This window comes from Anabrus simplex, chromosome 11 (assembly GCF_040414725.1).
Source record: "Anabrus simplex isolate iqAnaSimp1 chromosome 11, ASM4041472v1, whole genome shotgun sequence".
Lineage (NCBI taxonomy): Eukaryota > Metazoa > Arthropoda > Insecta > Orthoptera > Tettigoniidae > Anabrus > Anabrus simplex.
Genome location: NC_090275.1, coordinates 79,761,532 through 79,788,107, shown reverse-complemented (window position 1 = coordinate 79,788,107; position 26,576 = coordinate 79,761,532). Strand labels below are relative to the sequence as shown.

The 26,576-nt window shown below is 38.0% G+C and overlaps 1 protein-coding gene across 2 annotated transcripts in view; it reads right to left on the bottom strand.

The window, feature by feature from the left end:
• The window catches only part of Dhc64C (dynein heavy chain, cytoplasmic), a 353,617-nt gene that overhangs the window by 127,165 nt on the left and 199,876 nt on the right, over positions 1–26,576 (bottom strand). The window contains exons 45-52 of one of the 2 annotated variants that reach the window (XM_067155359.2): positions 18,595–18,856; positions 18,311–18,502; positions 16,916–17,096; positions 11,702–11,946; positions 11,117–11,325; positions 7,350–7,509; positions 5,714–5,915; positions 1,289–1,484 (exon numbers count right to left, since the gene is read on the bottom strand). In XM_067155359.2, the coding sequence (XP_067011460.2) occupies positions 1,289–1,484; positions 5,714–5,915; positions 7,350–7,509; positions 11,117–11,325; positions 11,702–11,946; positions 16,916–17,096; positions 18,311–18,502; positions 18,595–18,856 (1,647 nt within the window). The remainder of the gene's footprint in view (positions 1–1,288; positions 1,485–5,713; positions 5,916–7,349; positions 7,510–11,116; positions 11,326–11,701; positions 11,947–16,915; positions 17,097–18,310; positions 18,503–18,594; positions 18,857–26,576) is intronic. The other variant, XM_067155358.2, reaches the window with a different exon arrangement.

Genomic DNA, 26,576 nt, shown 5'->3' with positions numbered 1-26,576 from the left:
CTTACCCCCCACCAACAGCGCGCGGCAACCCATCCAACTCCTGACCACGCCCAATGTTGCTTAACTTCGGAGATCTCACGGGCTCCGGTGTTTCAACACGGCTATAGCCGTTGGCTCATATGAATTGTAATTATCTTCAATACGAACCACTACGAAAAGGATAAACTATAAACCAGTCAACAGCTAGCAGTAATAATAAACTCGTTCTTCGTACCAAGGTGATGAACCTCTTTTCAGGAAGATCCCCAATGGAGGTATGGTGTATATACCATTATATACGCATATCACTCTCCTGCCATTCTTAAATTTCTGGCAGTATCAGGAATTGAACCCGGGCATCTGAGGGCAGCAGCTAATAGCGCTAACGGTAGTAGTAGTAGTAGTAGTAGTAGTAGTAGTAGTAGTAGTCGTAGTAGTTTTAGTTTTCTGCCTGTATTGGCAAGTGAATTGCAACTGATTCTAGGACCTAGAAAAGAGTAGTTATTTTGTGAGGGTCCACCATTAACATTTACCCAGATAGAGTAACAACCAATCACACAGCAAGACAGGAACATGATAGGATAGACACAAAGACATGTCATTCCTCTACCTCCATTGACCTGTCATATGTTCCTTTTCATGTCCCTATCTTTCTATATGACTTGGTTTGGCACTTTTTATTTCTTCCCATTACATGTATACACTCGTACAGATACTTTTCTCCTTCTCTGTTTTCCCTGTGTTCCTACTCTCTTACTACCCGTAAGAATTTTATCTTCGTCTTTATCCAGCCTTGATCTTATCCTACACTTCCCACATCAAGACTGAAGTTCGGTGAAAATGGCTTCTCAATGAGTGTTGAAACCTGCCATCCTGATGAAGCCAGGAAGCAGGAATGAGCTCGTAAGGGACTGAGAAAAAAAAAAAAAAAGGGTCATAGAAGAATTGGGACTAATGAGAGAGCTTATCTATTTGAAGATAACAATGTATGAAGAGCTCCTTTTCTATTGCTCTCTCTTCTGATGCCGATTTGTCATGTTTATCATGTTGCTATCTTTCTACACGACTTTGATACTCATTAGTTTCTTTTCATTATTTTGATAATTCCATTTAAAGTTTATAATTCTGCAGTGCATCATTATGCATAGCAAAGGAGGCAGATGTTCCTCAGAACCTTTTAACTATTACAAATCCTAAACAGAGTACAACATTTCCAACCATGTCTAAAAGGCAGAGAGGATGTTATTTGAGAGCCTCATTTTAAAACAATCACTGCAAACTCACACACAGATAGTATACACTGCCTTACGTCATGTCTTCGGTGTTGAAGTTGACTATGGTGGAGATGAAGTTCTCTCTCATCGTGACCGAACGGATGCTGCGCCATTCGGTGGCATTCTCTCCCAGCAGCAGACAGATGGACTCCAGAGCAAGCTTCACAACAGCAGGAGGATTGGCCATGGAACGTACCTCCACCAGGTGCTGTTTCTTGATGGACTTGACAGCTACACCACATTACCGTAACGCAACAACACGTGACAACAAGCACACAAACCAAACATCACCAGTATCATCTCTTTTTAACCTAACACACCAGTGCTTAAAGATTTCCTACATGTAGGATTTAAATGGGAGAGCAGCCTGAAGAAGCAGAAATGTGGATATGAAGGACGTCAGGATGATGGAATGTGAAAGTTACAAAGATAAAATGAGCAGCAGATGATAGAGAAAAGTGGTTGTCTATAATCACAAAGAATGGGTACTGTCCACCTAATCAATACTTTATTATATCTTGTTACTAAGCAGTACCGGTTTCGATCACTCACATCATGTGACATTCTTCATTAGATTTAGTAATGTTTTTAAAATTATTTTAAGTTAACTTTAGATCTTATGACCAGCTGAAGATGACCTCTGAAGGTCGAAACCGGTACTGCTTAGTAACAAGATATAATAAAGTATTGATTAGGTGGACAGTACCCATTCTTTGTGATTATAGATACTAAGTATCAATACGGACATGAAACTGATAGATTACAAAAGTGGTTGTATCGACAAGGAAATTATCAGGCACTTATAGGTAAATTGTTCTTTTCCTTGCAAATTCTACAGTTGTGAAAGTAAATTATTTCATTGTTTAGCCACATATCCAACACATTCATCTGATAAACAGTGTTAAGCCAAAAAAAATGTGTACCCCACTGAATAACTGTTTAATATACAGCTATAAGAATTAGAGGGACATGATTTTAGTGGACTGGAGCATTTAACCAGTTAGTGTGTAAGCTATAAAGTTTGTTTTGTCCTGTTCCCATATGCTTTACAAAGTAAGCTGGCTTAGAAATGAATCACCATGACTAATCCTTTTACAAAACAGTGAAATGGATTACGTTGATTAAAGATGCACGTAGACTATGTCACAAGCCCTTGTATACCAGCTTGTTTACAAGCAATTAGTCAAAACTCTTGGCCTGGGGTAGCAATAGCTGCTTCACTACTGAAATAATTTTTGGAATTTTTAAATTAGAACAAGGAAAAACTAAGGAAGAGGTGAAATATGGAAGAGATTACCTTTCAGCTATGACCCCAAAAGCAGAATTCCTTGAAATACAAAACTGCTTGAAAGAGACAACAAAATTAGAATCAGACCAAACACTATCACACAACATTGTTCTCTTTATTCTGAATCAGAACTCGCGGCCTCACTCTTTCTGCACTTCAAACAGTATCGGGAAATGTTATTGTAACATTATTTCACTCTGGTGGTTCTGCATGTTATGTATGATATGGACTCAGGAATTAACATTCTAGTGCTATGTTTGGAGCTACAAGATATTTTAAATTTCTTTTAACCTGTCGTGATTCATTTTTATATTAACATTTGTTCAATGATCATTTATGTGTTAAGTTGCAAGAGGATATTTTCAATTTTTTAATAGTATAATTTGTATTAGTCTTGTTTCATTTGTTATGATAATTTTATTTAAATGTTTGCTAGCTGAAGGTGGTCTAAATACAGTAGGACCGAAACATGTACTATATAAAAAGGTTTGTATAACGTAATGAATAGGTGGATCGAAGTCATCATTTCTTAAGAAACTGTAGTTCTATTTCAGCGCAAGTCAATACGGAACGTACAAAAACATGTGTAATTAGGAAATGTCGAGTACTTAAGCAGGAGTGGAAATGAGCAAGAGAACAAGTTTTACAGCATCCTAAAGTTGAATGTGTTAGAATATGCTGCAGAAAACTGATTTAGAGCAACAAGTCGTAAATGCGAAGTACAGCTATGTATGATTCATCACTGGTATGCCTAACCAGAGAGACACATTATTGGTAGCAAAATAAACATTAATTCCTTCTGGGGTGTGAAGAAAGCAAAGTATGAGAATAAGGACATGAAAGTCTATATTAGAACCAAATGTTTTGTATTTTAGGCAGTTGCTGCACGACGACACTGCAATGCCGTGCAGCTTTGAACTCCGCGCAGCGCTGTTCGGCTGTGGGCTAATATCAACTTTTGCATAAATAAAGTACAGTATAGATTTAAATAACTATTTTGTGTGTGTTGATTTAAAAACACTAGATGTTCCCCCTTCCTGCTTTTATAGGCAAGTAAACAAGGTATACACATGTTCAAAATCTTGTCCCTCTAATTATTATTATTATTATTATTATTATTATTATTATTATTATTATTATTATTATTATTATTATTATTTTTTAGCAGTGTACTTTGAGTGGATATCACTTATTACTGGCACTGTAATCACAGTCCTTGGCATGCCAAAAGTCCACAGATGGAAGATGAAATAAGTATGCAGAATAAGGAAAAACTGTGAAAAGCACTGGTGTATAACACTTTTGTTTGATCACATCTTCCTGGAGCTTGCTATATAATGTTATTTAGAAAAAGTACATATTTTTGAAGTGAATTACAGGTGATGTGACCAACTTATATGGAACAAAATATCCACGCCCAGCACCGTGGAACTTGTCAGTACAGGGCTTGTCTCTGAAGGCAATTTTGAGCTTATTCCTTGTTTTTCTAAGACATTCACAATTTCAGAGCACTATTACAATAATCAAATTATCATTTGCATGGCTAAATGTGTTTAATGTTGACACTACTATTCCTCAGATATTTGCTTCCTCTTGAAGGTGTGTGTGGAGGGGCATTACTGGACCATTTGAACAAGTGTCTTCTCCTGATTCAGTGGTTGTCTATTGCATCAAGTACAATTCAATGATATTAAACCTGGCCCATATGATGGTAGATGAAAAATTCTTGCACGGTAATCATGTTTACAAGTCCATTACAGATTTACATCTGTGGGAGATAATTTCTCCAGAGTAAATAACCATATTACTGTATAACACAAATAATTTTTTTAATATGAGAGAAGCCATCAAATTTAAGAGTACCTTATTTTTTAGAAATGTAAAATAGGGAAAAATTCTATCCAATTTTGGTAATATTAGAACCTCAGGTTTCCAGCAATGAAATAAAATGGAACAATAAATTTTAATAAACACATCCTCATTCAGAGGATTTTCACTTCCTGTCATGTATTATATGAAATAATGTAAAAATAGGGTTAAATCACTTTTAAATTTAAGGTACAAATGGGAAAACTGCAGGTAATCAATAAATGAGGATTTTACTGCAGGTATGCTTTAAGTTGAAAAATGCACTTCCACTGACAAGTTCTACTGTATTAAGCAGTACTTTGTAATGAAAACACACACATGCAATATGGAACATAAATAAGGAAATATAACTACCATGATAAAGAGTGCAAAAGTGCAATGTCAGTTTCTGAAGCATGGTATTTATGCAAGAAGCTCCTTCGGTGGATCAGTGGTAGAGTACTGGCCTCTGTATCCTAAGAGCATGGGTTCAAACCCACCAGAGGTAGCCAGAATTTTGAAGGAAGAAAAAAAAAATCCATTCGACATTCCACGTTCTACAACGTTTGCAATTACAAGAACTCTTTACGACACATTCGGTGTTCACCTGACAAAAAAATAAATCAAAACTCTGCCACAGATTGCCCAACACAGATCCACTTTTCTTTGCCATATGGTAGAGTAAAACAAAACATAAAAAGTGACTTGCAGGTAGCCTAAATGGCATAAATTCCTGCACATGGTAGCCAACACCATACGATAACGATTATTATTTTATGCCATATGGCTCTTTAAAAAATGTCCTGTTCATTACAATCAGAACTAGTTTAGGAAACAATGAAGAGCTCCCGGACAAAAGAGAAAGTAATGTTGCAAATTTTAGTTATATACAATCCTCTCATGTATCTTGGATGCCAATTTTCACGTATGAATTTAGGGGCATAAATTGCAAATTATATTCAAGTAAGTACGGTATATATGCATTCTAAGAATAATCTGGATTTCAGAAGCGATATCTCTTTTTGAAGGCTCAGGTAAGGATGCTAACAGGAGCGACAAATACGAAAGTTTTACCACATAAAACCGTGTTGATAGATTACACATTAATGAAAGACATGGGTCCATCTGTTTCCTTACGCCTCTTTTTATACAGGCTTTAGCATTCACCACTGTTACTGAGACAAATAACCAATCAAGAGGGTGATTACTTCTGTTTTAGAAAGTTGAACACAATTTTCTTGCTTCTATGACATTACACTTTAGTCCTTGATTAATATCAACAGTATGAAGCAAACTCCATCATATTCTAATACCAAAGTCTTACCTTGCTGAGCGTCTATCACAGCAGGTTCTACCTGGGCAAGATCAGCCATCACATCTTCCCGCTTCTGAGCGATCTTCACAGTCTGGATCTCAAGCTCTGCCTGAATTTCTTGACTTTGCACTTTCTTCTTTTCTGCCTCCTGTTGATCCTTAACCATCTGCCTCAGCTTGGCATTGGCTGCTTCATTCTTTGCTTGCAGTTCCTAATGATGGCATAATCATGAAGAGCAATTAAAGGTAGGCATAAAAAGACACATAACTATCAAATAACTCTACTCTGAAAACTTTTGTGAAGTCAAGTATTAAGTCTACTGAATTTCCAGTCAAAGAAATAGGAATGAGGATCAGCAAGGTGAAAACAGAATATATGTCTACAAAGGATGCACAAGATCTATGTATTAACCTGCAAGAAGAACGACCATTGGTCAGAAAGTTGAAATATCTGGGTTCATACGTACAAAGTGATGGAGGACAGGAGACTGAAATACAGAACAGGGTAAATACTGGATGGATGAACCGCAGAAATTGAGCAGAATACTGTGAGATAAGGTCAGTTGAAGGATGAAAGGAAAGACCTATAAATCTGTGATAAGAGCTGCGATGCTTTATAGTGCAGAAACTTAGCTGATCACAAAAGCTCAAGAGAGAAAGATGGAAGTGGCAGAAATGCGAATGTTAAGATGGATGAGTGGAGTTTCAAGAAAGGATAGAATAAGGAATTATTACATTACAGGATCAGTGAAAGTGGGACCCAGAGGAAAAAAATTCAAAAAAGTAGGCTAAGATGGTTGGGCATGTGCAGAGAAGAGGGAAGGACTACGTGGGAAAAACAGTTAAAAATTTGGAAACTGAAGGGTCAAGGCAGTTAGGAAGACCAAAAATGAAATGGAAAGACAAGGCAGAAAGAGATCTAAGAGAGAGAGACTGGAAGAGGGAAGAAGCATTGGATAGACATTTCTAGAACAGAAGAATCCACTAAATGAACGCTGACCCTGCGCGACGTGGAAAATGGCTAAGATAAAGAAAAAGACTAAGATGAAGATGAACTGAATTTCCAGTAGATATAAAGAAATGGTCAGCAAGGATTCAGTTATCAGATTCTTTCCAACACAGTTCCTGTACAATTCTCAAGTGCAACGGGGAAAAAATGCTTTCCAACTAACGCTTGGCAATGATTGCTTATGGATGGAACCAGGTTGAACATTCAGTGGCATGCGCAGAAAAACAATCATTGCCTGCAAGCTCCTCCTGTGTGAAGCATTTTATTAGATACTTCAGGGTACTGAGGTTGTATTATGGAAAGTGACAGCCACCTTTTACAATCTTCATCCAATAAAGATGAAGAGGAGTTATTTTTTGCAAACAGAAAACTAAATCAGAATAATTAAGGTAACTAATTTATTATATCACACCAATTCCCTAGACAAAAAGGATATTTCTCCATTCTAGTTCATTACACCACCAGAAAGCATTCCAAGCCCATTCCTGTATTAATCCCGTAAGCGAAACCTAAGTCAGCGCATGAAGATACACACGTGAAAGTGTTCATGTAAAGATAATGAATCTGTTGGAAAGAACCTAAAGTATACTTAACTAATTACTCCAACAATGATTGAGATATTTAAATAAATGTTCACCTGAGATTTCACTGCTAACGATTTCTGCATCTCTTCTACTTGTTCAACAGTCTCGGCAATCTTACTAAGACCTACATTCAAATGAAGCTGCTGTTCTTCCAAATCAGATCTCTTCTCATTATACAGCTTGACAAAGTGGTGGATGAAGTCCAGATAATGCCTGAAAGAAAGGCTTGTATATTAAATCGGCATCATACACAAATACTTGAAAAAACCACCTGTTTTCACGATCAGAAGGCCATAGTTCAAGATCACTTCAAAATCACAGTCCTTGTCTCCAATCATATCACAAAAACCTATTGCATGACCTAAATAACAGGCAGTTAGATAGTATATTTGTCATTTAATTGTGTACAAATATTAATCATCAAAAACTGAAAGGAAGGACACAATGAGAGGCTAGTCATGGCAGAGAGAGCAACAGAAATTAGAAGCAAGGACAAACATGAGAAGAAAAGTTACAAATCATCATCATTTCCCCTTATCCAACTCCTGCCGGGTCGGGGTATTTATAGCACTTCTCCATCTTCCTCTTTCGTTCCACCATTCCTCTTCCACGATCTTGCCCCAGTCTAAATTTCATCTTCTGCTGCTCTTCACTTATTCAATGTGCCTTGTTTTAGGTGTTCCTCTTGCCCTAGCACTTTGCCTCCAGCATCTGTCTTGGAATTCTATTCTCCTCCATCCTCTTTACATGTCCAAGCCACCTTAGTTGATTCCTTTCAATTCTCTCATTTAGCTTTCCTATCCCAACTTCCTTCCTAACATCTTCATTTCTCATTCTGTCTTTCCTTTCAGCTGACAAACAATGGTAAAGAATGATCACTCTTTTATAAACTAAAAGACATACTTAAAATATACATTCAAAACAGATGAACCTTCATGGGGATGACTTAGAAAAATGTCTCTTGAAAACAACTTAATGTCATGTCATGAACATAAAATAATTGTCCCTTCTTAAGAATTCTTAAATTTAATGTTTCTTTTAAAAACATTTGTAACAAAACACGAGAACACAAAAGGATAATGACAAGACAGAACCTGGTGAAGGTGGGAAGAAGAAACAAGAAAGCGAGAGGTTTGGAAATTATAGATCTTAAACTTGGAATGATGAGGGCTTTGAAGACTGGGAGTTTCGCCCTTGTTCTTGTGCGCTTCCTGTTTGTCGTCTCACTTTTCTGTCCGCTCTTGTCAATTCTAGCCTGTTGTTATGCTTATCGCTTTTGTGTTACTTTCCTTATTGCTGATTTACATTAATATACTTGTCTGCTTCTCTTCCGTTTCCTCCATCACATTTTCTAGTTTACCTAAAATTCTTCTAATCCGATTTACCTCATTACTGAGGAGTCGCAATCTCACGACTTGATTTTCAAGTGTGTACTATGATTCTTAATTTGAGCCTATCTTTCATTAGTCTGAGTGAGATTTAGAAAGGTTTCCCAGTAAAGTATTTTATCTGGTGCAACCATGTCAAAGGTCCTCTACCTCTGGATGCTGCCCATTAACTTTTCCCTGGACTATCAGTTTATCAAGACTAGTACCATCACATAGTAACACATGAATGAAGTACTGCAGAAGTGTACCTAAAATTAAAGTGGTTCAAATGGAAGCTTAGGAAGATTTGTCAAAATTAAAAGAGACATTTCTATATACAGCTATGAATTCTTTTGATAATAAGTGGACCCTGCATCTATGTGGGATATACCCTAGGAAGACAGAGCCTTTTCCATAATATCCAAAAGCATTGACTTTTATATACAGTGTCTTTCACTCAAAGTGATACCAAATTTAATAATTATATCACGTTTAACGAAGATGTGAGTACTGTTAAGGTCCAAACTGTAGATCAAATACTGGAAAGGTGAATGATGAGGATGAAGATGAAGTGGAGGAGGTTAAATCTATGGCAGGAGAGGTGACCTTCATGGAAGTGCTTCACAGGCTAGAATCTGCAGCAGTTCGATGTCCAGGACAGTGTGTTAGAGTCACGTCTATTCTTCATTGGCTGAAGAAGTAGGCCTTTGTTTTTTCTTGCGCTAATGTGAATAGAAGTTGCCTATTCTTCCCTCGGTAAGTTACTTATGTTCATACTCTCCATTTTTAAAAATTGGCAGTTCTATTTTCCAGTTCTTTCTGTCCTTTTTGTAATCATAAGTCCATAAGTTAACATTCCATTATTAGTATTATTATTATTATTAATAATTTAAATTACATATACTTCTCTTCTCTACATTTTTTCAAAGTAGTCCTCACAGCGATGTAAAATAGCAGTTTCGCTGTAGTAACAATCTTCCTTTCCTACCGCTTTTCCCACACCTGTGTGGTCGCGGGTGCAAACTGCGCCGCACATGTGGATTTGGCTCTGTTTTATGGCCGGATGCCCTTCCAGATGCCAACCCTATATGGAGGGATATAATCACTATTGTGTGTTTCTGTGGTGGTTGGTAGTGTAGTGTGTTGTGTGAATATGAAGAGGAGAGTGTTGGGACGGACACAAACACCCAGTCCCCGAGCCAGAAGAATTAATCAGAAGCAATTAAAATCCCCGACCCAGCCGGGAATCGAACCCGGGACCCTCTGAACTGAAGGCCAATACGCTGACCATTCTTTTGCTGTAGTAACAATGGAGGTAGTATATTTGGAGCGAAAGGAAATTATCTCGAGGGCATTTGCTTTTGTGAAACAAAAGTTTTTTTTTCATTATGAATTCTTAAGCAAGAATTCCTAAACTTTCTGAAATGACTGTTTTTATGGGAATACTCGAGGTTTCATTTGGCAAACGAGAGGAACATTTTGTAAAGCATATTGTTGTAACCAAGGTTGAAGTTTACAAAACACAACTTTTATTGCTTCACTTTATGATATTTACACAAATAACTGAAATTTATTTTGAAGCAAAAAGGAATATTGAATCTTGAGAAAAGTTTGTCTTTATACAATATGTACAGGTTTACAGTCTTTATATACACTTCTATCTTGAAAAGATAGTCTTTGTGAATTGACACGTTGATAGCCGAGAACTATCTGGCACACTAACATGAATGTCTTTGAGAGTCCTTGTTTGTTGAAGTGCCTGAATTCCTAAAAAGCAAGTTCAATTGATTGAAGAAATTCCACCTAGCGAAACTAAGGGAGCTTGCATAAATTAGGGAATGAGAATGGCTTGTAAAAGTATTACGGAACATAGGCAGCGGAAACAGGAAAGGGAGCGGTGACCAGAGGTGAAACCTCGTACTGCCAGAAATTCAGTCCACCTGGTCGAAGCACATTTTCAAGAGGAGTAGCCTCCGTGCTCGACGTAGGGTGTATTCTGGAGCTGGACACCGGGGCGAGTGGGCAAGTGAGCAGGCAGGGAGCTCCTATTTATAGTACACTCGATGGTCAGGCACGCGCACTGAGGGCTGCGCGTCGAAGCTAGCAGAATGATACACAGGCGCGCGTGCAGCTGGCTGACGGAGCGAGAAGGGAGCGCCGGACATACAACACATATCATGAAGGTCCTGTGATATCCAAGATTTTTTTATTTAGGTCTTTTCCATTTTCTTTTTCATATAAAATACCAGGAATACTTCAGTCGTCTAATGTTCAGGTCAGTACACTATTTTAGATTCTTGATGATATTACTTACAATGATTTTCTATCACTTAACCATCAATGGTTTATCTTAATTTCTGTTAGTTCCAAACCTGCCATTTTATAACACTATCTGCAACCACTTTTTTTTCTTTCCTTCTTTAATATCTGTATAATTTCATCAGATTACGTACCTTGGAGTGATGGACATAGTACGCCCACCCCGTTTTGCTAAGCGAGCATTTGCTTTGTGTAATGTCTGGTGAACATAAACAGCAGCATTGATAACAGCATCACGATGTGTAGGCTGGGTAGGCAGACCAGAGTAAGCAGCTGGGAAGAAATCTGGAGCCTTCCAACTAGGACGATCCAAGTCCACACGACTTGTGAATTCACGACCCACCTAGTGGAAAATGAAACAAACCTTACTATCCATTAAAAAAAAATGAATAAAATAGAACTGAACTTGCAGCACTGAATGGTTGATAAAAACCAAACAGAAATATGATTTAACTTGCCATCAACATGAGTGAACTATTGCATAGTGCATTTTTATTAAACAAGTCATTAAAAAAATAGCAATATATAGTGGAGATAGAGAAAGTAATAAAACAAGACAAAAGGACAAGTACTCAAAAGGGGCAAAGTCCACACCACAGACTGCTGTCTTCATACACTACCAGTAATCTCCCACCCCCCTCTTTTAACTTATCAATGCAGGATTAGCCCAGTTCATTTCCCAGCCCTGATTTTCTATGTTTTTTTTAAACACAACTTACCTGGAAGAGTGCACCATCTGACCAGTCACCAAACCAATTGAGCACACATCTGTTGAAGAGAGCAGGTGATGTTGCAGCACGATCTTTGAGTCCTTCAGATGATGGGTTCATGGTGAATACCACATGCAGGTTGCGCATCACCTGGCCTGTAAACCACTTGTACAGCTCCTCATTAGAGTCCAGCATCAAGCCCTCACGTTGGGCACCTTCCTTGCACTGGGTCATCAATGTTGTATATTCATCTCCTAAAACAGACAATGGAAAAGAAATTCAGTCCAAAAGAAACTATCTAGATATTAACAAACTTTATTATACCATTAGGTCCTACTGAGATAGGAGGGGTTTTGAATATGATAAAAGAGATTCCCTCTGTCTATACCTTGGACTATATTTGAGAGTACAGTGAAACCTCATTAATGCATTCCTCATTTACACGTTTTCTTGCTTAGCACACCCTAAATTTGAAATCTGGATTCCCTTGGTTTTAAATCTATATAAAAATACCTCTCTTAACGCGTAACAAATATTCACTATTATCGCTTAGTGCGTTCACATTTTTCCGAGCCCTGAAAATATTCTTTGCTATCCCTAGTGAAAGGAACGCGATTTCCTTAGCCCTCGCCATAGGAGGCAGGTCGGGGAAAGTTGCACGATAACGGGAAAAGGCCTTCAATTCCTGAACTTGACAGGGTGAGTTGCACCTTTGGCAAGCAAGCCATTAGCCTCAGGAAAGTTGCAAGTTGGCAGTGAGATTGCTGAATAACCCAATGAGCCTGTTTGTCCCTGTATTTTGCATTCCACTCAAAAGTTAGAAATTCAATCTGTGTTGAGTGGTACAGTGAAGGGTAGCAGATATTTGTTGTGCGATAACCTACTTACGGATTAGGATCATAATTGTGTTAAATCGCTTAGCACGTCATAAATTCGAAGTTTCGATTCACGTAATATGTTTAAATAGATTTAATATGACGTGAATAATTTTCATTATTACTGCTCAGTACAATCACATATTTCCCAGCCCTGAAATTGTTGTCATCCCCTGTGAAAAGAACGTGATTTCCAACACCGATTAGAGCCCTTGCCACAGGAGCCACGTCGAGGAAAGTTACGCAAAATGGCTTGAATTCCGGAAATCTAGAGAAAAAATTATAGCTTCGGAAGCAAGCCATTAGCCTCAGGAAAGTTCAGTTTTGCTTTTCGGTTTTCAATGATATTGCTGAATAACCCAGTAAGTCTGTCTGTGTTTGTATTTCGCATTCCATTCTGAAGTTAGAAATTTATTCTGTGTTGAGGGACACAGTGAAGGGTAGGGAATACTTATCACATGATAGACTATGTAAGGATTAGGAACATAATCATGTGAACTTTACTACCATGGCGCACATTTCTCTTGTAAAGTCGCGTCCTCATCCGAGGAGGTGCAGCTCTTTTCAGGCACACCCCCATCGGAAGTGAGCTGCATGTACCATTTCAACCACAAACCAGCCCTCCTGCCATTCTTAAATTTCTGGAAGTACAGGGAATCGAACCCGGGCCTCTGAGGACGGCAGCTAATAACACTAACCGTTACGCTACGGAGGCTGATATTTGTGACAGCCCCATTATAGATACTGAAAAAGTCGTGAAATCGCTTACTAATGAAGACAAAATCCAGGAAGTGGACAGTAAGCAAGAATTCACGTAATACTGCATCATATAAACTCGCAGTGATCAGTTACGCTAAAACATATGGGCATAGGGCAGTGGGCCATAAGTATTCAGTGTCCAAATGCAACTTGCGCTACCGCGGTAACAGAGAAGCGCACTTCAAGCGACCAACAAATCTCACAAAGCATTTCAAAGACGAAAAGGCGGCAAGTTTCCGAAAGTAGAGGAGAATCTGCTTAAATATATGATTTCGTTACACAATGATGGATATGCCGTTTCTCACGAAATACTGTATTTTAAAGGACAAGAAATGGCTGCTGCATATGGAATCAGTGTCTCTTATTTGAAGGTTAGTCGCGGCTGGATAATTAATTTTATGAGAAAAGATGGAGTTTCTCTTCCACGAAGAACAATATTATGCTAAAAATTGTCAAATGATTTCAACCAAAAAGTAATCGATTTTCATCGCTTTGTGATTGAGAAGCGTAAAGTAAAGGAATATTTGATTTCCCAAATAGGAACCACAGGTCAGACACCCATCAGTTTCCATATGCCACGAAGTCGAACAATCGATAAGAAAGGTACATTTGAGTGTTATCGTACGCAATAACAGAAGCAAAATATAACGATGTACTGCAATGCTTGCTGTAACAGCTGATGGCAGAAAGATTCCACCTTATGTTGTTGTTAAATATAAAAACAATGCCTAAAGTAAAATTTCTGCATTCGTAAATCTGCCTGCTGTCTTTTCTTGATGGATGCAGTACTTTTGCATCCATCTCTTGGCACAGGCCATAGTAAAGTATAGCTTCCACCGAAGTCCCAGTCAACATCCATGGCTGTGACAATATGGAAGTTGCTGGGGTATGGGTAGTGCTGAGTAATGACATTCAGAGCATGACTAGTGCATCTGAGTGTTATGAAAGGTGCTGCTCATATGGTCAGTTGTGCTGCAATAGTACTTTCTGACCCAGTGAGGAAAGCAATGGCAAACTACCTCACTCCTCATCTTGCCTAGTACGCCTCATTTTGGTTTTTGGGGTTTCCTTATAACCGCATAACCTTTGGTGGTGCTATTTGAGGATCCAACCAGCCTCTGGGCTGATGACCTAACAGACAGAGAGACATCCAAGAAAAAGGGTGGATACACACGTCACTCGTACACGATTGGATACGCACTGTTTGGGGAATCTAGCAGGGTTCCTCCTCCAATGCCCGGCCGGCCCCATCCCGTGTTGGACAGTTTCCCTTTTTTTTTTTTTTTTTTTTTTTTTTTTTGTGCCAGTATGTCATTATTTTATGTACTTGCATGAATTGTACTTTTATTAGTTCAAGTTTATTTCACTCCAGGTCATACTGTCAGCTCTTAACGGGAAGAATATTTTCCAGTGTCAGTAATTCAAACCCATGTGTCCGATTTACCTGATGTACCGGTACCTTATTTGACTTTTCAGAAAAACCTCACACCGGAATTAGACGATAACCGCAAACGAGTTGAACCAGTTGTGTGTATTTTTTATTTGATGTATCTTTTAAATGTAATGAATCGTAAATAATTTTTAAATATCTGAATTCCTTGAATAATTTACACACCCAAAGTTTTCGCCTGTATTTTTAGTCTAAAGTTAACCTTCACAGTTGTTCCGTATTGAACTGTTGCACATAAGTTATACTACAACATTTTTATTATTATGAATGTACTGGATTCGACATGTTTTCAATGTCGTCATGTCACACTTAATCGCTCGTAATAACGGATGCATCAGTAATAGGGTTCTCGCTGTAACCAAAGGATAATACACAGCTTAATATAGGAATTTTCAAGGGACAGAAAAAGCTATCATTATAACAAAGTTCTCGCTATATGCCGTACAGTATATAAATTTTACAGTAATTATTTTAATCCAAGATGAACACTGAGAATGCATTAAAAATTCCTATGCATCTTTGTATGAAATCACTTAATCGAAAATGGTCAAGACCGGTTAATCAAGGGTTATCTTGGACTCTGAGGCGTTTTCCCAAAACATTACTCGTAATATTTATCAGTTTCATTTGCCTTTGTTGTGTAAGAACTGATGAAAATATAACTGAAAAATATCCTAAGCTGCTTGTGCGTTCTGTAACAGGCCTAGAGTAATAACACTATTTGAGCCATCAAAATTGTGCATGATTGGACCATACACACTACCCTGCCACTGAAACATCGGAGGATAGGTACAGCTTCCTTTTCTTTTGAGTGGGTCAACATCTGCACTTTCATTATAATTAGTGTCATTACCATGATCATTATCCTTGAAATCACTCAAATCGGAATATTCACCTTCCGATTCTAATGTGGATAACGCCCTTATAACCTAAAGATTCTTCAAGATTACGCTCTTTGCTGGCGGACAACATAACTTACTCATCCCTGACGGGGCCTCTCTGCCAGCTTGCACGCTGGACATCCCACAGCTGATAAAGCAGAGTATCGTATTTGTAGTTATAACTCATGAATGAATCAATGGATAATCACTATACAACTTTCTATCTACTGCAGAGATATCTGTATGAGCCCACGGAGGTTGAATGATTTCTGATATCAACATTGCGAGTATTGCATAGTTATAATTGGATGCATCTCTTGCTCGTAATATTACGCGCACAGCACAGCAATGTAAAGGTTAATATGCATCATTTGGCAGACTAATTAAACATTTCTGTACAGCAAGATATCCAAGAAGCAAGCATATCAAACAAGACCACAACATTCCATTTATATACTGACTTATGACAATAGAACGATTTGAAAATTCTATTCCTAAACATAAACCGGCAACTGTCCGGCTTCATGACTAAATCGTTAGCAGGTTGGCCTTTCATCACAGGGGACCCGGGTTCGATTCCCGGCAAGGTCGGGAATTTTAACCATCATTGATTAATTCCACTGGTACGGAGGCTGGTGTTAGTGTCATCATCATCATCATCATCTCAACCTCATCATGATACACAGGTCGCCTACGGGTGTCAAATCAAAAGACCTGCACCTGGCGAGCCGAAGTCCTCGGACACATCCAGGCATTAAAAGCCATACGCCATTTCATTTCAACCAGCAAATAACATTCTGGCCGCACCAAATATGGAGGTTGGTGGCCAAACACATTGACAGTTTGCAAGTGCAACCAAGGAGATGACTATTTTTCATGCATGTCAAAACAGAGCTCATAACAGTCCATACCATCGTAAGTAAAGATTAAGTTCTTCTGTGCCAAGTTCTGTATGCAGGACACGAGTGAGCTCTAACACCACCGTTGGTTGTCCTGAGAATAGTTTCCTGTGGTTTCCTCTTCACTTCCAGGCAAATGCTGGGATAGTTCCTATTCATAGGCCACAGCCAATTCCTTCTACCTCCTTACATAATTTAATTCGCAATCATTCATTTCATCCTTAAGATCTCCTCAACAGGTTGATGACAGAAATGGCAATCAGCCGTAAAAACATGCTGTATAATTTAATCTCGCCTCATCCCCATATCAGGGAATGGGATACAGAAATATATACAGATAATATAGGTACATGACTCACCTTCAAAGAGACCCGGAACTTCACCGTTTGCCAACAATGTGTTCATGCGTTCAAGGAAACCAGAGTCCAGAACATTAGATTCATCAAGAATAAATGCAATCTTCTCATCTTTGCAGCCTGCTCTACGTAAGACAGCACGAAGATCTTCATCGAAGTCTTCTCCAGTGTATTTATTGTGCACCTGAAATAACATTAGTAATTTTTACAATTAGAAAATACCTTAATTTTTTTTGTTATAATGCATAGACACACAGCTTGATACATGCAGCGCACTGCAGAGCTAGGTTGTGAAAAGTAAGTACACAGGAATCAATAGTAATATTGTCCATAAACAACTGCCTTCACCAAAATATTGGTAATCTGCGCTTCCAAATAGGATTTATAATTTAACTTACCTCTTTCACAGGAAAGATAGGAAAAACTAATAGGACTCAAGAGGTCCTGGGAACGAAAGCGAGCATCCAAAAATAACTAGTCATAAGTGCTCCCTAGTGGGTTTAAATCACTAATAATATTTAAAAAATTATCCACAGTATCTCTAACAGAAGTCCACCAAATTTCTTCCCTCATCATTTACCTTTCCGTATCCAAAATATCTATTTTTTCCATTCCTCTTCTGTCACATCCCACTATCACTGATGAAAAGACAAACTCCAGGCTCCCGAGAAGAAATTTTCAATATGATAGGAAAGACAAGAAAGGACAGAGTAAGAAATGAGGCTACCAAGAAAGAAATCAGCGTGGAGAAAGTCTTTTGTTAATATGTAGAGAAATAAACTGAGGAGATTAGGACATGTTCAAAGGATGGAGAGGGGAACGATACAGAAGCAGATGTTGGAAGCTGTGACTGAAGAGGAGAACTAGAGGGAGACCCAGACTAAGGTGGTCAGACTTGATCATTAATAGTAAGAAAGAACTTGGTTTCGGAACAATGTGAAGGAGAAAAAATTGCAGTTGAATAGAGGGTAAGTGCCAGTAACAATCGACCCAGTTGGGAGCTAGAAAACGGGAACTCATGACAATTTAAGAATCTTTTAGCTAGTGGTTTAACGTCGTACTAATATATACAGTAGGTTCTAGGTGATGCAAGGATGGGGTAGGGCTACGATTGGGAAGGTGGCGGCCGTGGCCTTAATTAAGGTATAGCCCCAGCACTGGCCTGGAATGAAAATAGGAAATTCAAGGAAAACCATCTTTAGGGCTACCTGACTGTTAGATTCGAACACACCATCTCCCGACTGCAAAAATCACACCTATATGATTAGAACCGTGTAACCAATCACTTCATACAAAATATTTAAACTATTCATCAGGTACTATTATAGAGTGATCACTTTCATACTATCTTTCCTTCCTAATAAATATTATACATTTCATTACCAAGGATGACTGTACCTTTATCTGGAAAATTGACAGCCCATTCATCCAGGCAACGAAGCGAGACAAAGTTGTCTTTCCAGCACCGGAGACACCAATGAGCAACAAATGTCCCTGTGGCTGTCTGAAGATACGGTCAATACGTAAAACATGGTCCAATACTTCATCGAACAACACCAATGGTACATCCAGTTCCTCCTCATAGAACACCTAATAAACAGAGCATGAATAAGTTATTTTTAAGAATTTCATTCCATAAATCAGGTGTCTCTTTACTGTACAATTATTTGCATTCAACCAACCTTGAGGCGGGCCTTGACGTATTCTCTTAGTTCCTCACGGTTCACAGGTACATAGTCCTTGGACAACCAATTGCTGTACAGGATGGGACGGCACAGAGATACCTCTTTGTCAACATGTGGGAAGTGTTTCAGAGCCACAAGGTCAATGTTCTCATTGGTCCAGCGACGTTCTGCATCGTCAACGAGGCGATCTTGAAAGAGCCTTAATGCTTCATGAGCCCACAGTCGCACTAGTCCTTCTACAGTCAGATTTTCCAGTGGTCTGCAATACATATCCACATTAAAGATGTATAAATACTTAGATCAAATATCAAATATTTAAAATATACCAACATCTAAACACACTAAGATTTAAAATGTAAGATTAGAACATTTCTCCAATATCTAAATAATTTACCTGATAGAATTCTACAGTCTCTCTATACTTCTCCATTACAAATTTATTGTTTACAACTCATTTCTCAAACCTATTCACCCAATTTTAGATTTTTCATCTAGTTACACTATACATGCACAAGAGTTAATTAAGAGATAGTGTGACTAGTTTCTTACAAATTAACTGCTGTTTGGAATCAATGTAGACAAGTTTATGGAAAGTAAGTCACACCCCTGAGGTTCAGATTCTATGCAAACCAATGGTCACATAGCTTATAATGGCAAGATTCACAATGTAATGTAACTCCAATCTTTCATCAGACTAAAAGCTCAGAGCTATTTCTATTTGTTTACTGAAAATGAAGGGTAAGCTCATTTTGTAGCCAAAACAAATTAAAAAAAAAAAAAAAAAAACCTGTTATAGAACTAACTAAATGCAAAAATAAAACGCTACAACACAGTTATAAAACCGGAAGCTACATATGCAGCAGAAACACTTTTTCACCTGAATAAACAATCAAAGACTGACAGACTTCAGAAAATTGAAAGGAGGATTGGAAGAACCTGCATGAACAAAAAATACCAGAAAGATGGACAGTGGCAGTTAATACCTAACAAAGCCGTGTACAAAGAGCTAGAACCCATTACAGATACTATGCGTAAGAGGAGACTGGAATTCTCTGGACATATCATGAGGATGCAAGATTCGAGACTTCTGAAACTAGTACAACACTATCTAGTCTCAAAAAATACCACAACAGGATGTAAATGGATCAGAGAAGTAAGAGAGGATCTGAAGGAAATAGGCCTTACAACAGAAGACACCACAAATACGATCAAAATGAATACAAAACTCAAGAATACAAACCTCCGCTTTACCCCTACGCGAAACAAGCCAACACGCACATTTTCAACTGAGGAAAGGGCACGAAGATCGGAGCATCTTGAAAAGTACTGGGAGGACTGCACAGCCCGAACAATCCCTTCAGAGAGACCTAAACGATGAACTGACTAAAGTGATCCTATGCGGTCATAAAACAACAAGAAGAACTAACACGACATGGCATGATTCTTTGTTTCAAGTCTCACATTTCCACTGGCAAGTGGCATTACTTTTAACATCACCAGAACGAGTAGAAGGAAATAGTGTCATACCCTCCTCCCTTATCCATGGTGGCCAGTGTTTGCATCCCCCAGTGAAATTCAATCAACTGTGTTTCTATCCATGTTGAAAGATTAACACAGATCTCAAATGAAAGGGAGGAACTAAGAGAATACATGAAGGCCCACCTCAAAGGTAGGTTGAATACAAATAATTGTAGAGTAACAAGACCTCTGGATTTATGGAATGACTAAAATGTTGAACAGGTGGACCCTTTCATTTGAGAATTGTAGTGTCAACACAGATATGGAAACTATGAAATTAATAAATTGTTGTAGATTAATACAGTGTCAGTAATGTGCCTTGTGTTTGATATCAAGTAGTGACAGCGTTATAAGTGCGTTAAATAATAAATAATAATTAAGTTATGTTTCATTCTATTCTTTTTAAAGGATCTATTTATGTTGCACCGACATAGGTCTTATGGTGACTATGGGACAGGAAAGGGTTAAAAGCGGGAAGGAAGCAACCATTGCCTTAATTAAGGTACAGCCCCAGCATTTGCCTGGTGTGAGAATGGGAAACCATGGTAAACCAGCTTCAGAGCTGCCGACAGTGGGGTTCGAACCCACTATCTCCCGAATGCAAGCTGATAGTTACATGACCCAAACTGCACAGCCACTTGCTCCGTTGATCAGGATACAATAAAATACCTGACGTTACGCAATTTTTCAGCCGGCCAAAACAAAACGATTTCATTACCTGAAGTGTCGATTCTCTTCAGGAACTTTCAAGCTCTGAAATCTGCTCGCAAACATTCAAAAGTAATGGGACACATGTCAAAGGCGAGTAATTTATTTTAATTCAGTTCTGTGGGTAATCTCTTGGATCTACTTTGAATTTGAAGTAAACAAGCACCTTTAAGAGAGTTATCCAGCATAATAATGACCAATATTACTGTAAAATAAAGAACAAAGGTAGTTTAGGACCTTCTTGAATAGAACTTTCCCTAGGCAGTGCTTGGTGAATGGAGAGGAACAAGTTTTATTTTAATCTGTATTCAGTATTCATTATGCAGTAGAATTGGCATTGCGGTAATGATGACGAGAGTTTGAAAACGCTTGTAGATGGCGATTTTGGCAAAGACGACATTTTGAAAAATGAATAAGTTCGAAGGTACTGATAACAGGGAAAGTTACTCAAGTGAGCAGAGCACGGAAGAAAGCAAGAGTGATAGTGCCACGCCAGGTCCTTATGAACGGGCACAGCCGGTGACACAAAAGAACCATCATCATCATCATCATTTTACAGTTCCAGTTTACCGGGTACTGCTGGCGAGCCTCTTTCATTCTGTCTTATTGAGATACGTTCTGTTACAAGTTGTCCATTTCATGACCGTATCGATGTTTAATCAAGAAGTAAGTATAAATAACCACCTAATCGATACTTTATTAATGCCTCAGGCAAAATTGAATAAAATTAAAACTTACAGGACATGTTTCGACCACTTAGTGGTCCTCTTCAGCTGTATAAATAAAGAACTTTTATTTGTGCTTATTGTCAATATTTTTCTTTTCAGTTCTTTATTTATACAGCTGAAGAGGACCACTAAGTGGTCGAAACATGTCCTGTAAGTTTTAATTTTATTCAATTTTGCCTGAGGCATTAATAAAGTATCGATTAGGTGGTTATTTATACTTCTTCTATACGTTCTGTTATTAATGACGTCCTCTAGTGTCCTTCGCCAATCTGCAATGTCCATCTTTATGATGCCCATCCAGTGGGTTCTTGGTCTTCCCACCATCCGTTTCCCTGCCACATGTCACTCCAAGTTAACATATGCTGTCCTTGTTGGCTCCATCCTCATTTCATGCCCAAACCACCTCAGTCTGTACATGCTGATCCGATCTAACAATGATGTAACAATCCCAGCTTCCTTCCTAACCACATCATTCCTCCACTTGTCCAGTTTGGTTTTCTGAATTGTGGACCCAAGGAACTTCATCTCAGATGCCTGCAATCTTGTTGAGTCCTTCGTAGTGAGGGTGCAGGTTTCAATACCATAGGTCAAGATTGGTATGAAGTACCAATTGAATGTCACCTGCTTTGATTTTGATGGTACTCTGGGATCCCAGAGGAGTGTTTGTACTTGCTGGTAAAAGTGAGAGCTCTTCTTCTGCACTCTATTTGCCACCTCCTTTGTGGCTAGTGTATCTCGAGATATTACATTGCCGAGGTATGTAAAGCTTTCCACACTTTCTAGTGGATGGTTTCCTAGCGTGATGTTCGCCGGGTCGTCCCTATCTATTTATTGCCATCACTACTGTTTTGAGTTCGTTTATCTTGAGATTGAACTCCTGCAACTTAACGATAAGATATCTATTAGGTTCAACCTTTTCAATACTAATTAAGTACGTGTTTATGTTGAATCTAATAGATATCTTATCGTTGATCTCAGTTCAATACGGAAACATTAATGAAGTTCATATCTATAAATCCTGGAACTTAATTCCATTCACTGAGTCTTGACTGTACTTGTTCCTCAGTTTCTCCCCAGATCATAATAATTAGCAAAGGCCACTGCATTTAGTTCACAAAAGGTTTTCTTGATGTTCTTCATTATGTCATCCATGAATGTGATAAACAATAATGGGGATAGTGCACTGCCTAGCTGGACTCCATTTTCGTCTTGAACCAGGATCAACCAGAAACTTAGCGATTGTAAATTGCAGAATGAAGAAATATAAACATTTCATGGATACAGTGGTGTTTCAGAAATACTTTAGAAAAATTTAGAGTCCGTCCACCGTCCGAAGCTGCAATGTTCGAGCACACAGATAAGATCTTATTCAAATTATTTCAAATGAAACATCTGTACTACAGCCAGCAGTCATTCGAGGAATGAAGTATGGGTAAGTCATAACTTTCAATGGCATGAATATGAAATTTTGAGTGAATTATCTTCGTTAGTTAGTATTTTATGCAAGTTTTTGTATGTCAGGAATGCTCAAACTACTGGCAGGCAAATTAAATCTGATTCTGCAGTCAAGAATGTGGCCATTTACTGTGACATGAATGGGTTAAGGGCAAGGAGTGATAGGGACATTCGGTAAACAGCTAAATATCACGCCAGCATGTAGAGATAAGGAAGTGACCCTGACACAATGTTCACCTTGGTACCACACAATCTTAAGGACAAATTTGTTTTCTGGACTCTCTATAACATTTACACAGTAAGTCAAACTGTTGCAATACCAAGTTCAGCTGATTAAACAGTGCCACACCTGACTTTTGGTTACCCCAGACACAAATATAGACAGTTCTTCGGAACGTAAACACATTTTGAAGCACAATATTACCTTGTTTTATTCCACTGTTCGTAATTTTCATTTTCTACAGTATTTTGTTTTTTGTTTTTTTGAAGGTTTTCAGTAAAAATCAAGGACAATGGGTAATGTTGATTATGCCTTCTTGATCAGAAAATACAAGAACAGCTGGCAGTGGGATGATCAGCTGTTGTAGCCAACAAACATGATACTTCATGGACAACTGGCAGCTTAGTGATAGAAATAAATGATTGTTTTATTTGATGTCTACTTTCTGGAACTAGCTTCTACAATACACAACAGTCCCCATCTGTTATTAAACATGGTCAACCAAGCCATAGTTTGTGGTTTCCACTTCACAATCATGTCAACAACAGTCAACTCAGGCAACTTAAGAAGGAATGAATGTCCCAGACAGATTTATTATGGGTCTGCAGATAAATAACTAGTCCGCTTTCAACATCACTGAGTTCTCCTGACAAACTCATTCCAACAGTGGTTCTTATTAACAATATACAGCACTCTGCCTCCTTTTCATACTAATAAATACAGTTGCAGACACAGATTGGTTTCAGTTTTCTACTAAAGTAGGATTTCCGGATTCTTAAAAATGTTAAAAGATAAATGTGGTTTTTCTTTACTAAACCAATTAGGTTTCAAGGTCTCCAGTATTTGTTGAACATTAATTGGTATAAAACAGACTGTTTTAAGATGTCTTTTGTCTCTTGAATATCTGGGATTAATAGCAAATACTGCCAATACTGTTATAAAATGTGGAGTGTCTGCTTTCTTTTTGTGTTTTCATGTCTGTCCTTTTAATACATTTCAGTTGCTGCTTCTGTCTCCATTAACTTGACATTATGTTTATCCTTTTTTGCATGTTCCTACCCTCTTCTCTAATTTGCATGAAGAAGCAAATGTCTATTAGTTTACAAAGATGTAATATTATTAACAAGGCCTGAACTTTAGTAATTAACTAGTATGTACATGCAATGATTCTAATAATTATCAATAGAAAAATTAATAAAATATTAATTTTTTGAATGAATTATAAATAATGTTATTTGCTTTAAGTCCCACTACATACTTTTATGGTTTTCAGAGACAATGAGGTGGCGGAATTTAGTCCCGCAGGAGTTCTTTTACATGCCAGTAAACCTACAGACACAAGGCTGACGTATTTGAGCACCTTCAAATACAAGTAGTATAGTTGAAGACTCCCCACTTCTGTTCACAGGCCATGTTAATCCCCAATCGGATGCCATATGATTTGAGTCAAGAACTGTTGACAGTTGAGGTAACACGATATTTAGCTCTGTCGTTCAGTTCGCTAGTAACGACTGGACTTTGAAAGATGAGTTGTAAGGTTATTATCATGATGGATAAATACATTACAGCGCAGAGAATATTTCTGATCAAGTGTTATTTGCACAAGAAAAAGAAACCGGTTAAAAGATGCCTTCGAAAATTCTGTAGACAGTTTCCTGGTTCTACAGTACCAATAAAACGTTACGTGCATCAACTTGTTCACAAGTGGTTCCGTAACTAACAGAAAGAAAAAATAGGGAAGGAGAACAGCTTTCACACAAGAGAGGTAAGAAAATATACAGGCAAGACTAAGTCAGTCCACGTAAGTCACTTCGGAGAATAGCTCAGGAAACAAGTATTTCACATTCATCAGCATACAATATAACAAAATTAAGACATTTACAATCTTACCGGACTCATTCGGTCTATAACATACAGCCTAGAGATTTCATTGCAAGCATAAGATTTTGCAATTAGCTAATGAATAGTGTCCACAATGGTATTGTGGATCCAAACTTTCTTTTTATGAGTGACGAAGCATGGTTTCATGCGAGTGGATATGTCATTTCACAGAACAATAGGATCTGGGATACAGAAAACCCGTACATTTTACAGCCGAAACCTCTGCACGATGTGAAAGTGGGTGTATGCTGCGCTATTATTGACCAATGATCATAGGTCTGATATTTTTTCAGGACACACTTACTTCCAACTGTTATATTCACAACATTCTCAAACCATTTTTGGCTGAACTGACTGAAGAAGAGAAAGTATGGCTATTTCCAGCAGGATGGCGCAATGGCTCGTACAGCGTGTAACTCTCTGCGACAGTTGCAGGAAGGGTTTGATGATGATCAGACCATCAGCAAAGGCTCATGGGCCTCTCGTTTGCCTGATTTAAACACCTGTGAGTTTTACCTAGGGGGAAATCTCAAAGGAAAAGTTTACGGGAATAATCCTCAAACTGCAGAAAAATTAAAAATCAAAATTAGGAACACTGTGCATTCCATCAAGATCCATGAACTGCAAAGTGTGTTTCAAAATCTCATAAGAAACAGAGACTAGAGACTTAAACTAAGAACTTTTACATGCAAACAGTACACCACAACTGACGAAGAAAGGGCAGCCAGGTTGGAAAGAATGAAGACGTTCTGGGAGCAGAAGAAAAAACATAAGCCAAATTTGTAGCTAATACTCTCAAGACTTAAATGTATATAGATTGATTAAAGTGCTCCAATGTGGGCCTAAAATAATAAAATGAAAAAAAGATGTCAAGCTCAAGATCACTTTCAATATGTTCTTTAAGTACTGGTGAGTTCAATTTCATTTACTAGTTGATGCGTTTTATTTATTTATTTATTTATTTATTTACAGTAGAAGTCCGTTATAGCGAGAATCCATAACGGCGAAAAATTTACTCGCTATAGCGGATTGTCGTTATGTCCGCTTTTTTTTTATAAAGGTCGGAAAACCCCCCTATGCACATAAAAATCGGTGTAAAACGGCAATCAGTTTGTTCAAAACTTGCATTTCCGCAGATGACATCCACACTACGGCTTACTTGTTTGTTATTTTCGAAATCCGATACTACGTGGAAGTGTATGTTTGATTTAATTCCGAAGAAAAATGTAATACCGTATTTCTCCGAATCCAAGATGAACCCCACTTTTTCCTCCAAAAAATTTAAATCAGGCTCAAAAAGTACTGTGTAAATTCATATGAATGCCTTGTTGTACAGTAGGCCTACGCATTTTAGACTTTTTAGACGCCAAACATTGACTTTCGTCATGGTGTATTTTTTTTTTTTTTTTTTTTGCGGCTGCACAATTATTTATTTCCGCAGGTTTAAGGACCATTAACTTAAAACTGGC